We start from the raw sequence: 12,076 nt of genomic DNA on the forward strand, positions 1-12,076 counted from the left end.
CCTTAGGTGCTCTCTCCAGGCATCCAGTGCTACAGCAGCAGGGGCTCCAGGCTTGGATCTGTGCGATGGCTACACAGAGGGAGAGGCAGAGCCTGACTCAGCCAGGCAAAGGCCGTCAGAGCCACCCGAGGGAGGGCAGGGCCCAGGGTGGTATGGAGACTCTGTGAGCGGCCCCTGGGGCTGAGTCAGGGAATGGCACATGGTGCCCAGGAGCGCTGAATTCCCTGTGGCAAACCCCTGAGAGTCCCGTCTCCAACCTTACCACTCCCCTCTCTCCTTCAAGGAGATTTGAGCCTGTTTTCCCAACTGCAAGGGGGCAGAATTGCGCACCACCCACTCCCAGACACGTTCTTTCGTGACTCCCAGTACCTGTGCATGTGACTGACCTAGGTAGGAAATAGGGTCTTTGTAGCTATAATCACGCAAACATAGGATCATAATGGATTATAAGAGAAGAGGAATTTGGACACACGGACTTAGGGGAGAAGGCCCTGTGGAGGTGAAGTCGGAGTTTGGGGTGAACTCCGGGGGCAGGTGATGAGCCCCGCAAAATTGGAGGAGGCAAAGAGAGTTCCTCCCCCAGCACGTGTGGAGGGAGCATGGCCCGACCAAGCCCCTGCTTGTGAACTTCTAGCTTCCAGGCTCGGAGAGAATACGGTTCCCTTGTTTGAAAGTCATCCAGTTTTGGCAAGATTTGTTACAACAGTCTCAGGAAATGGATACATCGAGCAAAGGACCCCAGGCACGGTATAAAATAGCTGCTGGGATTGTGGAACGCAGTGGGCAGCCTGGCAGGAGGCCAGGGACAGGAGTAACTGCACTGCCAAAGGCCCTGGAAGAGGTTGGTAAGGGAAGGAGAGGAGGCCCTGGCTCTTTGTTGGCAAGGAAGGGGAGGGGGTGGGTGTCAGCTGAGGCCACAGCCCATCCCTGTCACTGGCCTGCAAGCCCCCAGAGGCAGGCCCTTGTGACTGCCCCAGCGCTCAGAGGCCAGGCATGTGTGCACTGAGGGCAATGGATAAGCACAGCCTCATCTCAGGTCGCTGTGCATTTCCTTCTGGGCAGACCTCCCCTGAGGGTTTTCCAGGTACCCTTCCGGCCCATTGCATCCAATCCAGGTTTGTCTGAGGCGGGCCCTTACACGACCTCCTCTTCACAGAGGATGGCTCCGGGGCCCAGAGGAAGTTGTGTGTCTGCCCCATCAGAAGTCCTACAGCTAGCAAGTTGGGGTGAGGTCGAAACTGCTCTTCGCTGCAGTGAGCTGCCCGCTCAGCAGGGACCCATGGCCCCATTCAGATAGGTGGCAGAAGGCAATGCTGCCCAGTCCTGGGCCGTCTTTGTGACCACTGATACTTCAGCTGCTGTGTCCACCCATCTCACGGAGGGGCTCCTGGGTGACTAACCATGAGTTAGTCAGTTATGTTGTCAGTCCAACCAGGGCAGCCCCAGGAGGGGACAGATCACCCAGCAGTTCGGGAAGCCACGGGAGGAATGCGTCTCAATGTGGTCTTCATGTCTGCAGTCAATCTCCAGCACTGAGCTACGTCCTTAGCTTTCCCTCTGAAAGCAATGGTGTGTGTGTGGGCGTGTGTGTGCACACACGTGTGCACATGCTTAGAGAGAGAGCCTGGGGAAGAAGGTGCTTGGGGAAGACTACCCAGTTTCTTCTCTCTGGCTTTGTTTCTACTGGTTACTGGGAGGGACTTTCACCTTATCTCTCAAAACTTTGGCGGCAAAGTGAACCAGATGCACCCAGGTGCGGTGTTGACCGGACAAGCTGCCAGGGAAGTGTTTCCCTCTCCTAGCCGACGCCAGGGAGGATGGCCATTTATTGCCTCATCTCCAACGGCCGAGACTGACTGTCCGCTCCGTCGAGGGCGGAGGCTAAGTGACGAGGAGGCAGCTGTGTAAGACCAGCGGCTCTTCTTTCGCCGGCCGCCGTTTGTCTTCCCCGCATGCCACGCAACAGGAGGGTCACTTCGCTCCAGCCTCGCCGACAACTCTCTCATTTAGATTTCTGTGTTCTGCCAGAAAGCCCATGGCTGGAAATTAAAACTCGCTGCCTATTCATTCATTTATTTTTATTTTTAACCCACCGTGGCAATTGCATGGGTGTGCTGAAGAGGGTTAGGTCTTGCCTCACGGGTTTCGGTCGAGGCCCTAAGTAGTCACTGGCCTTCTAGCGGACATGGAGATGGGCCTCGTTAGGGAACCGTGAGCACAGGATGCAAGACGAGGGCCCCCTGGGTGGAGAGGTGGGGGGTGGGCAGGTATGTGAGGGGAGGGGGAAGATGCGTGTGTTAGACGTAGGGTGAGTTTGTGGAGGGTTAGTCCACTCACTGAAGAGTTCAGTCAGAACGGCCTAAAAGCAGGCACGCACCAAGGCTGAAAGTGCCTCCTGAACCAAGGGTCTCACACCATCCTTGCATCTAGGCTGACTCTTTGGTTTGGGGGTTGTTTTGCTTCAATTGGTCCTCGGGTACATAGAACTACATTAACACATAACCCTTAGAGAACACGTGACCCGGCAATCCCAGCGAGGTCAGTGCCCTGGGAGAAGAGAGCAGTGACACACCAGCGTGTGAGCACACAGTGGGGCAGGAAGCTGCCCTGCACCTCGACACACGCACGAGCCCAGAGCACATTATGCTGGGCGAAATTTGTCCACCACAGACGGGTAGCTGTGATCATTAATATTCACCTTAATCCCATAGGACCCAACACCTGGTAGATGACGTGTCTGCGGCACGGATCAATGAAGGAAAGGATAAATGCGTGTGCAACCTTTGGGAAGGAGAACCGGTGCTCCACCCGTCTCCGAAGAATGCTTTCCCGTTAGCCTCCTAGGCCTGTCTTTCTCCGACATGGCACCCACACCTCTGGCCAGGGCTTACCTGTAACTGGGGGGCTCGGAGGGTCCCTTGGCTCTGAATCATGGAGGGAGGGGACATTCAGACTCTCTAGCCTTTCTGCTGATGCCGGCCTGAAGGAAGGACCACCCCCCAACCACAGATTTCTTCTTCTGCCCGCCAACAGCTTCCTAAGATGGCACTGGCTTTAGAGGCCCCTTCCGCTGGAGGCTCGTGATCTCTGACCATCCTCCTCAGGAGGGTCCTCAGGAGTGGGTCCTGGCTTGCACCCAGCTATGAGACAGCACTGGTCCCTGGCCACAGACTGCCTTCCCCAAATTGGCTTTCATGCCTAGTCCACTTTGTCCTAGACACCTTTTAGGAACCAGACAGGTAGGAGCCAAGGATGACAAAAGGGGAGACAAGCACTTGGACAAGACTGCCCCCCCCCACACACACAAACACACACTCCAGTTCTGTCCTCCCAACAGTCCTGGGTGCCCTGAGTGGAGCCCCTGCCTTCCCCTGAGACTTCAGCGTCACCAGCCTGCCCCTCCCCATGATTCACACAAACAGGCACTGGCTGGTGGAGGCCTGCATGGGAACAGAGCTCTGGGCTGGGAGGCAGGAGCCCGGAGTTCAGACTTGACCTTAGCTCCTCAATGGCTGTGGTTTTGTTTTTAGCCACATTTGCTCTGGGAATCTCAGGGTGTGCCCTCCTGCTCTGTAAAGTGGGGGTCCTAGGGCCCTTCCAGGAAGCCTGTTGTGGGACCCAGCAGTGGGATGTGCACCTGGGAGGTGATCCCAACATCACGCTGGTCATTTTAGACCTCCAGGGGCTGAGCAGTGGCAAACTGCCCTGCCGGCCGAGGAGCCGCTTGTCAGTATGCGCTAAAAATAAGTATTTTCCTGCTCTCCTGAGCTTGGTCAGCAGAATGGAGTGGCGCTGGCAGACCTACAAGTGCTCCCACGGACCTGTCTTGTGGACAGCCCCGGTGGATCCGCTTACCGGGAGCAATTTAAGAGGCAAACAAAACATGAAAAGCTACTCGGAATTAACAATGGGCCAGATGGTAATGCTAGTTGGAAGCAATAAAACATGATAAATAGCTTCCTGCTGCGACTCCTGATCAATTTCAATATTTAATAATTCCAACGCCACCCCACCCCCTCATCTGGCCCCCTCCATGGGATCCTGCGGCGACTCCCTGCGTCTAACAGAGCAAACACCTCTCCACACTTTGGAGAGCAGAAAGTGCCAGCACTCGGTTGTCACGTGAGCACGCTCAGGCCTCGACACGACCATGACTCTGCCAGCTCCTCCTGCAGGCGCCCTAGCGCCAGCCTCTCCCGGCTCCCAGGGAGTCTGAGGCCGGCGCTGCCCACGACAGGAACACCACGGATGCCCTCGTCCCCTCAATTCCATGGCTGGTGGTGCTCCCCGAGTTTCTCTTCCGCATCCCAGAGGGGACGTTGTAAGGGGTGGGGGTGGGGCATCTCACTGGACCCCAGTGAGGACGGTAAAGCAGCCCACCGGGAATAGGCCATAGCTCCTCTAGCCACGCCTCTGCCCCTCCCTTTCCTCGTCTGTTCGGGAGACGCTGACGGCCACCTTGCAGGAAAATTCTCCAGGCCGAGGGAGGGTCCAGCAGGGTGCTTGGCCCACTTAAGCCCAGGAACACCATTACCGACCATCATCACCCTCAGTACTGTCTGCCAACAGCCTCGCTATCCAGCAGGAAGCCAAGCCCAACATATGTGTGGGCGCCCACCCCCTCAGGGAGGGCCTGTGCTTGGGAAGCTCTGGCAGCAGCAAACCAGAGGTCAGGCCTGGATCAGGCTAGTGGAGGGGGCACCCCGCTGGACACTGAAGTCACCAGGGTGGGGCAGGATGTGGCAGGAAGCACCCCACTGCTGGACAGACTGGCTCCCAGGTTCTCCCTAAATGCCCACTGATGACAGTGTCACAAGAGGGGTGCCGTTAGACGGAGCACCGCATGCTTCCACGTCCAGCCTCACAAGGAGAGCGGGTATGGCTCGGGCCATCTTACAGATGGGAAAACAGAAGCTAGGAGGTGATTCCGCTGGCAGGAAACAGTGCGGCCAAGACACATCGGGGTTGCCCACACTCTCCTTTCATGACCCAATGCCCCCAGAGTCTGGGAGCCAGCGGCTTTCACAGGAGGCAGCAGAGTTGAGGGAACCGGGGCGGCCACCCTGGATGTTCTTGGTCACCTGAGCTGCACCTCCCTCATCCACAAAATGAAAATCATGATGACCACTGCACTGGCGCCCAGGGCCCTTAATGAGATTAACACACATGGCAGGCCCTCTGAACGTCCGGATGGGCTGCCCAGGTGGCAGTTGGGGTGGCTACCACGCTGGAGAAAACCACCCTCGGTGAGGGAGCACGGGCGTCCGCAGTGGCTTCCTCCATCGGAGCCCTTCTCTGGCCCGAGAGGATCAAGCTCAAATGGGGACATGGTGTGGGTCTGCGGTGTGCTGGGATGCCACAGCTCCACCAACCTCATGCCTGCCCGCCTCCCTGCTCTTTTTATGCCAGCCATTCTGAATGACATGGGGCAGGGGGCTAGCCGGGGCAGCCCCCTCCCCTGTTAGAGGGGTCCGTCCAGAGGGGTCTGGCCCAGCTGTGCTCAACTGCTTATCCCCGACCTGTCTAAGGCAGCACAGCCAGCCCTTTCCCAAGAAGCCTTTCTTGACCCTGCCTCCCCTTAAGGGGGTGGGGGAGAGAGGATCCTTTTTGGTCCCTACACCCTCCGTGTGCTTCCTGCCATCCCAGCATGCACCACACTTGGCTAACGTTCTCTTAACTGCTTCTCGAGTCCTGTAGGGCGACAACCAAACGCTGTTCTCTGCGATCCACCCAGCGCGGGCACAGAGCCTCTGCTCAGTTTGCGTTTGCTGAACGCAGAACACATGGAGCCAGCACCTGAAGCCAAGATGAGGCATTCTCCCGGTGGATTTGGGATCAAGGCAGACGGTGACCTAGTATTCCATCTCAGATCATTTCGCGCAGGGAGAGATGTGCAGGGCTGAGAAGATCCTCTCCTCTTACCCCCACCCCCCATCATGGTCCTTCAACAAGACGGAATAGCAAGGGCCCCACTCACTCCTGGGTTCTGGCTTCCCACCAGGGCGTGACAGAGGGAGGCCCGGCCTCAGGTACCTGAGTCCCCGTGGTCCAGGGTCATGGAGCTCCATCTCCTTGTGATGTCGATGTAGAGAATATCCACCGCGGCCATGGACAAGCTGCTGCTGCTGAGCCTGCAGTTCCTGCCAGAGATGGGAAGTGTCGCCTTTAGACTGGGGCCCTCCCACTCCCTCCAGCCGCAGGACCTCTGCCTGACCTGTGCTCCTGGCCCAGAAGGCGCCCTCCTTTCTCACCGTTGGCAACTAGGGAATGGCAGGGGAGAAGGCTGAACATTTCAGGTGAGGGTAGCTCACATGGGCACCAGGACATTCAGCCATCCGGGTACTGGGCGGGGGTTGGGGCTTGGGGGTGGAGGTTGGAAGGAGCAGGGCCTTCAGGCGGCAAGCCTGTCGCATCACCTGGCCCCGCCACTGAGGAGCTATGCAGCCTGGGGTTGAGCCATTTGACCTTCCCGATGCCCAGTCTCCTCGCCCAGGCACCAGACCCGTCTTTGTTGGCGTCCCCGCGTGCCAGCCTGTCCCCACACATCTCAATTTAGGTCCTCACCAGCTCCGACAGGGAAATGAGAATGCCACATTTCAAAAACACACCCTCTGCATACGTCTTCATCTCCATAGTGATTGTCTCTGGGAGGGTGCGGGAAGGCTGGGCTGCAGGGAGCGGCCCTCGGACGCCACCAGGACAGGCTAAATGAAGCTCTCTTACTCCACCCCGGGGCAACTCCCCACCAGAAACACCCACTCCAAAAGCAGCCGCACGAAGCCCAAGATTTACAGACCCCCTGGCAGGGGAGGGGTCCTATGGCCGGGGAGGCCTTGGCACCCATTTCTGATTTTTGGAGGGAGTAGGGGCGGGCCTCTGAGCTTTGAGTGGTCGGCATGCTTTGGTGCCGAAGTTCTAGCCTGTCAGCTGTTCCGTCCGATGGCAGCAGTGGTGCTTCCTGTCCAAGCCACGGCATGTATGTTGAGAATCATCTTTCTTCCTCACTTTGCGTTTGGTCTGGAAGTGTGGGGAGACAGTCTGGTATACCGAAAAGAGCATGCAGGAGGGCACCAGAAGAATCAGGATTGAAATACTGGGCCCTGCTCCTTCCTAGATATGTGAATTCAGACAGTTACACCTTCCGAGGCTGTCTTTCCTAGACTCCAGAGTGAAGATATTCACATTACTGAGGAGCCCGCGTACACAGTAGGTGCGGAACCACGGTTAGCTCTCTTTTCCTGTGCTTTCTTCCAGAGATGCAGCCATCCAGGCCTGCGGCTGGCCTTTCAATGACTGACCCTGTCCATTCTGGAACACGAAGACCACAAAGCACCTGGCTCGCTGTTACCCTGGAGCCAGCGCTGGGTTGGTCAGGTGTCCAGAGGCAATGTCCTCCTGAAGAGCATTGGGCTGAGAGGTGAGTCCCAAGGGGGCTAGGTTTACTCTGGGATTCTGAGAACGAGACCTTTGGGCCAGCTGTCAGTTGGGCTGAGCCACACCCACGTGGTTTTTGGCATCTTCAATGTGTCCTTGTCCGCTGCCCCAGCTGATGACAAAGTGTGGAACTTTGATTTCCCATTTTCCACCCACCCTTGTGTGAACAGGTCCCTTAGGAAGCTCACAGGCCAGGAGGTGGGTATTCCAGAAGTCCTCCTCCAATCCCACAGGCACCCCTAACACTGGGGGCTGGGTGGGTGCCTCACATGGGGCCAGAGGAGGCTGGGGCCTCCTATGCTAGTGGATAGGCCCTTTCTCTCTGGCTCCCTGCTCCCTACCTTTCTCCCCTCCCGCATTTCCCAGGCCATCCATTCACATCCTGCACCTTCCGGGGTTCTGGGTCTGTATTTCAATCACAAGTCACCATGGCAGACTTTAAAGCACATCAGCACACAGTTACTGAGCCCCAGTAATAACATGTCAGCAGACGTGAAGCTTTTCACGTTGCCTGTCACCCAGATGGCTATCTCTATTGGGTTCTGCCGGGGATGAGGTGCCAGTCACTCCCAAAGTATTCAGACAATCTGCACTACTAATTCCCAAAGCTAGGTGGTCAGGAATAGCTACAGATCTTCTCTAACTACCATGTCCGTGTCCCCTGCTTCATTGCTGGACAGGAGCTCGGTCTGGCTGGGGCTGGGAGGAGTTAATGGGGTATAAGAAGGGAAACCCAGCTAAACACGCAGTTATTTTATTTCATGTTGTGACAGGTAGAAAAGAGAAGTGCCAACCTTTAGCAGGAGCCATAGTTTTTTACTCTAGCGAATTCTCCATTTATCCACTCTCCAAGAAAACCCATCCTCCCTAGTCATGCCTGCAAATACAGTTAATTGCAACATCTGCTACCGGGGCAGGGGAAGGAGGCGTCCATGCTGACAGCGGTAGACAAGAAATGCTTCAAAAAGATTTTGCGTCTGTAAGCGTTTCTTGACACCATCTGTATGCCAGGCCCTTTCCTGCCCATTAGCTCTCAGAATCTCGAAAGTCATTCTTTGAGGGAAGTATGCTGACAAGGGGTGCACTGAGGCTCAAGAGAAAGGGGCATGGCTGATCCAAAGTCACATCTGGGATGCCCATCCAGTTCTCCCCTGGAAGGTAGGCGAGTGGGGAAATGTGGGAGGAAGTCCAGCCTAGGGCTGAAGGAAGAACCCTGGGGTTCAAGATACAAAGGCTCAGGCCAGGGACCAGTGAGACAAATTGCTACAGAGCCCTGTTGGGAAGCTTCCAACACAAGGCTGGGGAGGTTGGGAGTGGGGATCAGGATGGCATGGAGATAGGTTTTTCCAGGTTTGTCCCTGTGGTCACCGTACATCCTCAAACAGGTCTTGACTCTGAGAGTCAAGACTTCAGGATGAATTTCTCATCCATCTATCAGCTCATTACAGACTTGATCTTGTGCCTATCACATGCAGGCAGTATTCGGGGGCCTGTGAAGGGGTGCCAAGCTGAGTGAGACTTGGGTACCACCCTCAACAGATGGACGTGTTCTTGGAGTCTGAGGGAGCTCTGGCACAGGGATGAGCATTTCCCTTTAGGCCCTGGGATGCAATTCCTTCCCCGACCAGTGAACAGAAGGACGACTCTTCTCTGAAGCAAAAGACCAGGAAATACGGTAACGTGAGAAGCCAGGACTGGTCCTAGGAGTGAATGGGCTAGAAAGGCACCAATGTGGGGGAATACTAACCTTGGGAGTCGGGTACATATGAGTATTCATCTCAACTTTGCTTCGCGACCTTGAGCAAGCACTGCACCTTTCTGCATCTCAATTTCCTTATTTGTGTGATGTGAATGGAGCTCCTGAGCACAGACATATTTAAGGACCAGCTCAGTACCTGGCTCATAAGGAGCAGTGGCAGCTCCCACCCGCCTACGTGATGGAGAGTCCGCCTGGAGCAACGCGCTCCAAAGGAATGCGGGCACGTGATAGGAAAGAATCACAAATCATTCAAGTTCATTAGCAGCCCGAGTGCAGAGAGATTTAAAATGATCACCCCGTTTCCTCTTAAAGACTACTGACATCTCATGGGAAATTTAGAAAGCAACTTATCCCACTCCACAAAATCCTATTTATAGAATTTCTTGTGTGTTCATCCCCCTCTATAGAGAAGAGATGCTTATTTGTTTTTGATTTTCTTCCTGGCGAAAGCTTACAAATGATCAATATGTGTTAGAAGATAGCAACAAACAAACAAAGCCCACCATGTAAACGTTTGGGGAGGGGGCAACAACTCCAGTTCCAAAGTTAAAGTGTCCAGTTCCACTGTTTTAAAGTATCACTGACACCTCGTGTGCAGCATGTCACTGTGCAGCACGTCACAAGATTGTGGGAAAGAGATCTAGCCGCGGAAAGGAAGATTTTTTTTTTTAAGTCACAGAGGAGTTACATGGCGGAGGGGGAGCAGGGCTCCTTATCCTTCTCTTCCAGAACATTCCACCGCCCTACACTGCCTCTCAGAAGACAAGCCCTCTCCCACCCCCGCAGCTCCCCATGATGGAGCATATTAATAACTCCTTACGAGAGAAAAAGATCCAAGGGGAAGAGGGAACGGAGAAAATAAAATGCTCCGATGGCGACAGAGACCTGGACTCAGGAGTCAGGATGAGCCGGGGTGGAGAACTCACCGTGGACGCGAGTCCACAGGAGGCTCAAGGCGCAGAGAAGCCGCCCCTGGTCCCTAGAAATGAACTCCGCGGTGGTTTAATCTCAGGCAGCAGTACTGCAAAAGCTGCGTGGGCCAGTGGTGTCACACTGTGGGCTTGGGAACATTTGGAAGATGTGTCCTCAGTGCATTGCATGCACAGGACGCCCTGAATTCATAATCAGTGGAAAGAGGGCAGCCAAGATGCAGTTCTCTCGAAGAAAGCCGTCGAGCTGAAGAATCCACCTGGCCATTTCTACTTCTCGGGGAAGAGAAGCCTCCACCCACACCCAGCGGTCCTCCAGGGGGTGAAGAAGGCAGAGGGCGGGAGGGAGAAGGTACAACGGACCACCGCATGCCTCCTGAGGAAATGACACGGAAGCTGGTGGAGGGAGAGGTAAGTCTAGACAGGAGAACGACAGTTCATCATTCCTCACTTCTTGGGAGAGAAGGAAAAATAGAATACGGCCAGACTGGCATTAGCATAATCCACTCCTAAAACTGCTGATCTATGCAGCACACATGAGAGATGGCCACGGAAAAGAAACGCCGTTGGAATGTTTATTGTTTTCTCCCCTCCAGTCTGCTTTGAGGAACTCGGGGAGGAAGAGCGGGTGTCGCGATGGAAGCCAAGTTCAACTTCGGCTGTTTGCGTGGGCGCCCCGAGAGAAGCTCGTCTATCTAGTCAGCGAGCTGTCTCTTATGCAGAGCCCCAGAGAAGGGCACTCGGTTCAATTGAACATATGGCATAAATAGTATTAATTCGTAACGAAGCAAGATTCCAACCAAAGTCGGGAGGAGAGAGAGGGCCGCAGCGAACAAGAGAAAGTGCTCGCTGGTAAATTTATCCAGTAAGGCTGAACATACTCCGAGACATCGAGAGGCAGGAAATATCATCTTTCTCCATTAAGTTGCTGTTGGGATCTCTCAGTTCATTTTAAAAGGGAAAACCCGTCACGGTTGTGCAGTATTTTCTCCATTTCTTCCCGCATCCTTAATTACTAAAGACATTTGCTGGGTGGGTGGGCGGGGAGGGAGATGAGGAGGGAGGCTCATTGTTGGGTCTGTCTGCTTGCCTCCCCCAAACCCACCTGACGACACCCTTTCCAGTCTCAGTGGTACTTGCCACCAGGCCCCAGATTGGGAACGACGGCGGTAGGACGTAATCGTCTCTAGCACCCCCCCCACCCCTGCCACCCCCAACAAATCAGTGTTTCATGCAAATGTCCTTAATTATAGAGAACAAAGGGATGGAAAAATCACACAGCCTATCACCTACAGACAGATTTGTAGCTATCTCTCTGACATTACTCTGGTCCAGCTGGCCTGCCTGTTAGGGCTCTATTTTACTGGAACATTCTCCATTCTGCTTCCTCTCTTCAGACTGCATTCAGATTGTGGTCCTTCTAGCACCCCCTCCTTCCCTCACCCCAGAGGCCGCAGCTAGGTTTTGAGTGAAGGCGTACAATGTGACCAGTGATTCTGCAAGTTAGGCGCTCAGAAAACCCCATGTAGGGTCACTGTGAGTCGGAACTGACCAGCTGGTGATGGGTTTTGTTTTGTTTTTATTTATAGGCATATATGGAGATGTTAGGTGCCACAACGGGTTAAGCATTAGATTGGATGGCTAACTGAAAGGTTGGCAGTTCCAGCTCCCAAGCTGCTCCCTGGGAGAAAGATGAGGCAGTTGGCTTCCTTCAAGATCTACAGCCTTGGGGATGCAATGGGGCAGTTTTACCTTCTCCTGATAGGTCCCTATGAGGCAGAATTGACTGGAGAGCCGTGGGACTGTTCTTCATGGAGGTTTCAGGAAGAGCAGGGCAGATCTCTTGGGGCCACGTGCCCTGCAGCACCCACGATATTGTCCACCTAAACCAACCCTTCCCTCCATTCTGTTTGGCCTCCTGTGGCTTCCTCGGCACTGTAGCGGACGCGGGGGG

General features: G+C 54.9%; 1 protein-coding gene across 1 annotated transcript in view; it reads right to left on the reverse strand.

The window, feature by feature from the left end:
- The window catches only part of TTLL11 (tubulin tyrosine ligase like 11), a 233,343-nt gene that overhangs the window by 19,784 nt on the left and 201,483 nt on the right, over positions 1 to 12,076 (reverse strand). Inside the window, exon 6 of the mRNA XM_045296623.1 lies at positions 6,034 to 6,140. Coding sequence (XP_045152558.1) covers positions 6,034 to 6,140 — 107 coding nt within the window. The remainder of the gene's footprint in view (positions 1 to 6,033; positions 6,141 to 12,076) is intronic.

Source organism: Echinops telfairi, unplaced genomic scaffold (genome assembly GCF_000313985.2).
Source record: "Echinops telfairi isolate 266 unplaced genomic scaffold, ASM31398v2 ScPeMD7_7410;HRSCAF=8448, whole genome shotgun sequence".
Lineage (NCBI taxonomy): Eukaryota > Metazoa > Chordata > Mammalia > Afrosoricida > Tenrecidae > Echinops > Echinops telfairi.